The sequence below is a fragment of the Oncorhynchus nerka genome, linkage group LG28 (assembly GCF_034236695.1).
Source record: "Oncorhynchus nerka isolate Pitt River linkage group LG28, Oner_Uvic_2.0, whole genome shotgun sequence".
NCBI lineage: Eukaryota > Metazoa > Chordata > Actinopteri > Salmoniformes > Salmonidae > Oncorhynchus > Oncorhynchus nerka.
The window spans coordinates 26,444,586-26,449,835 of record NC_088423.1 but is presented as its reverse complement, the minus strand read 5'-3'; the positions used below and the strand labels follow the sequence as shown (position 1 = coordinate 26,449,835).

The 5,250-nt window shown below is 43.4% G+C and overlaps 1 protein-coding gene across 1 annotated transcript; it reads right to left on the bottom strand.

Moving 5' to 3' along the window:
* Nucleotides 1–255: 255 nt before the first annotated feature.
* LOC115112669 (homeobox protein koza-like) lies at nt 256–2,329 on the bottom strand. The gene is made up of 2 exons (XM_029639697.2): nt 1,751–2,329; nt 256–1,282 (listed from the first exon to the last, which is right to left on the bottom strand). Exons 1-2 carry the CDS (start codon nt 2,097–2,099, stop codon nt 768–770), a joined length of 864 nt encoding a protein of 287 aa, XP_029495557.1. The 5' UTR covers nt 2,100–2,329; the 3' UTR covers nt 256–767.
* Nucleotides 2,330–5,250: the final 2,921 nt, after the last annotated feature.

The window sequence follows — 5,250 nt, the reverse complement described above, 5'->3', positions numbered from 1 at the left end:
ACATTGACTTCAAGGCTTAGATCGAGAAGTCTATCAAAGGATATGAAAATGTTAGAAATTGAAATTGTGTTTATTTCGATTTAGCACTTGATATTAGCCTAAATTGTTTCATAATCCTAAAGTAACCTATATTCATCATGTAGCCTAGTGGTTATATCGTTGGGCCAGTAATCAAAGGTTGCTTGATCGAATCCCTGAGCTGACAAGGTCAAAAATCTGTCCTTCTACCTCTGAGCAAGGCAGTTAACCTACTGTTTCCCGGGCGTCGTAGATGTCGATTATGGCAGCCCCCGCACCTCTCTGATTTAGAGGGGTTAGGTAAAATGTGGAAGACACAGTTGAATGTACCCCTTTCCTGTTTTATAATGAGTTATCAACTTTGTGTGTGTGTTAACAATGTCATTAGGATAATGATGACTCCCAAATAGTTTTTAAGCTTTATTTAGTTATTAGTTGGCTTTACAATTAAACTCGATGCACATTCCTGCGTAATAATTCCAATATTGTTATCTAGGTTACTACTTCTTGCTGTGTCCATCAATGTTGTCAGTGTAATGTCTATAGGCCCATTTGCCTTGCAGGTATACAGTATCAAAAAGCTCCCTGTGCTTTGAAATGACCTCACTCTCCAATAGAGAATAAAGAAAGTATTTAGCTACACATAGACGCATGTAGAAATCTCCTCTGGTTATCCAGTGTCTTTTTCATATTTTAGTAAGTCCATAAAGTTAATGAATGCCATGAGGAATTGTAGCTACACCATTGTGTCAATGCATCCCCCCACAAAGCGCATTGCTAGAGATTCCTGTCTGGAAGCAGTACATGTAGGGGTTGTATCCATATTGGTAGGCCGTATATAGTGGCAAAGCAGGCGGACGATGCAGCTCGTCCCCTCGGTACTGTCTCTGATCGTCTCGAACCAGGATCTTCACCGCCACTTTCTTAGCCAGTGTGGCTGGTGTAGAGGAGCTACAAGCGGCAATTTCGGCCGCCATCTGCCGCCGTTTGGTCTTATATCTCCGGTTCTGGAACCAGATTTTCACCTGGGTTTCCGTGAGCTTCAAGGCGCCCGCCAAGTTCGCCCGTTCGGGACCGGACAGGTAGCGCTGCAAGTTAAACCGACGCTCTAGCTCGTAGACCTGCGCGTGGGTGAAGGCCGCACGGGAGCGCTTCTTGTTACCAGATATGGATTGGCCCATGGTGCTGTAACTACTCTCCCTCTCATTCACCTCTTCCTTCCTCTGTTTGTCCTGATAGATAATGGGTTGTTTGTTGTTTATGTCTGTATTGGAAGAAAGAGAAAAGTAAAAGATCTTGTGGTTATTTGGCAAACAGGCGACCTCTTTATTTTTTAAATAGCAACAACGTAGGCTAGTCAGTCTTTATCTCACCAGGACACCGCGTGTTTACACAAAATGTCCTTCAAGTGAAGATGACTGCAAGTACTTACATTTATGTTTATTACTCAATAAATTAGGCTACAAATTCAAAGCCTGTAAGTAGGGTTATAATTGTACTCTTAGGCCTATATATATATATTGGTCATATACCACAAACCCCCGAGGTGACTTATTGCTATTATAAACTGCTTACCAACACAATTGGAACAGTACAAAGTCATGTTTTGTCACAACCGTGGAATACGGCTTTCAGCCAATCCGCATTCAGGGCTCGAACCACCCAGTTTATAATTGCATTTAGATTCATGGTCGATATAAATAATATTATAGACATTCAGAGGGCGAAGTACCTTTTTTGCATGCCATGTGTTCCGCCTCCTCCCCAGTGGACTCTTCACTACCGAACTCGAACGTAGGGTTCCTGGTGTCTCCCAAACCAGGAGAGGAACTAATACTGCCTTGGCGGATGTGTTTCATCTCCATCTCATCCCCTTTGTGCTCGTCACTGCAATCCGAAGGGGATGAACCGGGGCCCCTCAAGCTCCCATCCCTGCTCTCGGTTTGCCGGTCCTGGTTGATGGAGGCCAGCTTTAACGTGCAGAGTTCTGTCAGATTCCGTGAAGTTGGAATGTTATCTCTCGCGTCACGTCCGCGGGTGAGGATGTCCTTGATGGAGAAAGAGGAGCAGTCCAGCGCCATGATAACATTTACGCAAAACCAATGTTTTATCACAACCGAAGTTTTGTTAGGCTACTCTCTCAACCCGCTCTCTAAAGTCGTGCGACCCCCATCCAGAGACCCTTCAAAAGTAAAAAATCTACTGGTATTGATTGGGTTGTCAGTTGCTCTTCTCTCTCGATCTTCTCCGGAGATTCTTTAATTGTGGTGAAACAGCCTCTGGTCTAATCAACAGCCGAGGTGTCATTGGATGTCATGTCTGCACTACAACTCTCACTACTGCCATTGAAGCCTGCGCTGATTGGCTGTCTGGCCTAGTTATCCCCGCCCCAGACCGCCTTGCCCTGTACGTCTATCCCTCAAGCGCTTGACTTTATTTGAGGACGGAGAGATACATTTGATAAACTTGCGTCATTTGAAGACAAGGAGGAAAAGCCTGCAGTGATTGTATAAGTGTTATGGACTATGAGGGATGGAGGTAGCACAAATTCAGACCTTTTAAACGTATGTTTCAGTTTGACATCAGTTGTTATATGAATGAGGAGAAAGTAGTGACCGTCAACAGTTATGGGAAAGGTCTCCAGTTGGGGTTGAGGGCAATCTGTGATGGGCTATTGGCTCGCGGAGCTCTGCAAGATCTAAGAACATTGTACTTGTGTAGCCTACTCTTATCTGGTTTTAATGTGTTATGAAGGATCAATAACAATGGATTTGGAAACCGTCGTGCGCTATAGCCTCACCGCCTCAGGCCTAATAAGCTATCCACACTATAGGAATTGCATAGGCCTATGCATTTCAATATTAGCCTACATTAAATTTAGTAAGAGGGTGACATTAAAACAGGGAGCTGGCATATAGTATTTTGTTTATAATTTTTGTCCACAAATGTGTACTGCGCCCCTCTGTCCATTTGGTTGTAACTAGTATCAAATAGTTACTTTCATGTGTTTTTTATTTTTCTCATGATTACATTTTTTATAGTCCTAATCACCTTTCCTGTGCTTTTGCCTTGATAAGGATTTGAAGCTAAAATAATGCCTAAAATGGCCTAAACAGGAGGCTATGCATGTCCCATGGATCAAACGCTGCAAAACTTTCAGAGAAATGAATGTTCAATCAAAGTACTATTTAAAGTTTACTTGTGTACATAACGGATCATATGTCAGGTAAATGTAGTTGACCTATATAATGTAGGTCAGTGTTTGTAAAGTGAGTGAAGCCTGATTACCCTCGTGGTTTTCGCAGGTGTGGCATTTCCTTTTATTTGTAGAAAGGATGGGCAGAACATTTAGGCCTTAGTAACTTTTGTTATCAGAGGATCTTGCGATATATAACTGCATTAAGAAGACTTTTGTCTGCAGATTGTTTACAGATAGTAGGCCTAACAACAAAATAGCTTAATTATGGTCAAGTGAAGAAAGGAATTGAGAAACCAATGAGCACCTCAATTAGCTTGCGATTTTAGAGAAATGTGAAGGTGAATTGTAAAGTGACTGCCATTGATTTTGAACAGGGGTGTCAAACTCATTCCAAGAAGGGCCAAGTTTCAAATCAAATCAAATCAAAACACATTTTATTTGTCACATGCGCAGAATACAACAGGTTCCGTGAAATGCTTACTTACAAGCCCTTACTTAACCAACAATGCAGTTTTAAGAAAAACAATTGTTAAGAAAGTATTTACTTAAATAAACTGAAGTAAAAAAATATATAAAAATAACAAACACTTAACCCCTTCTACCCCCAAGCCATAAAACCCCATAAAACCCCAAGCCTGAAACCCCACCTCTTTAAGGAATACCTAGGATAGGATAAGTAATCCCCCCTTAAAAGATTTAGATGCACTATTGTAAAGTGGCAGTTCCACTGGATGTCATAAGGTGAACGCACCAATTTGTAAGTCGCTCTGGATAAGAGCGTCTGCTAAATGACTTAAATGTAAATGTAAATAAGACTCCTGAACAGCTAATCAAATGGCTACCCAGATTATTTAGATTTTCCCATTTTTACGCTGCTACTACTCTCTGTTTATTATTTATCTAATAGTCACTTTACCTCTACCTACATGTACATATTACCTGTGTCCTCGCACATTGACTCTGTATCGGTATCCCCTCGCTACTGTTATTTTATTGTTGCTCTTTAAGAAGCCTTTCGGACTTAAACTTGGCACTCCGGTACCATTTGCCGTGCGGAAGCAGAGAGAACAGTCTATGACTAGGGTGGCTGGAGTCATTGGCAGTTTTTAGGGTCTTCCTCTGACACTGCCTGGTATAGGGGTCCTGGATGCCAGTGATGTACTGGGCCGTACGCACTACCCTCTGTAGTACCTTACGGTTGGAGGCCAAGGAGTTTCCATACCAGGCGGTGATGCAACCAGTCAGGATGCTCTCGATGGTGCAGCTCTATAACCTTTTGAGGATCTGAGGACCCATGTCAAATCTTTTCAGTCTCCTGGGGGAAAATAGGTGTTGTCATGCCCTCTTCACAACTGTCTTGGTGTGTTTGGACCATGATAGTTTGTTGGTGATGTGGACACCAAGGAACTTGAAGCTCTCAACCTGCTCCATTACAGCCCCGTCAATGAGAATGGGGGCATGCTCGGTGCTCCTTTTCCTGTAATCCACAATCATCTCCTTTGTCTTGATCACTTCGAGGGAGAGGTTGTTATTCTGGCACCACACTGCCAGGTCTCTGACCCCCTCCCTATTGGCTGTCTCATCATTGTCGGTGATCAGGCCTACCACTGTTGTGTCATCTGCAAACTCAATGATGGTGTTGGAGTTGTGCTTGGCCATATAGTCATGAGTGAACAGGGAGTACAGGAGGGGATTGAGCACGCACCCCGAGGGGCCCCTGTGTTGAGGATCAGTGTGGTAGATGTGTTGTTCCCTACCCTGGGGGCAGCCCATCAGGAAGTCCAGGATCCAATTGCAGAGGGAGGTGTTTAGTACCAGGGTCCTTAGCTTAGTGATGAGCTTTGAGGGCACTATGGTGTTGAACGCTGAGCTGTAGTCCATGAAAAGCACACAGGTGTTCCTTTTGTCCAGGTGGGAAAGGGCAGTGTGGAGTGCAATAGAGATTGCATCATCTGTGGATCTGTTGTGGCGGTATGCAAATTGGAGTTGGTCAAGGGTTTCTGGGATAATGGTGTTGATGTGAGCCATGACCA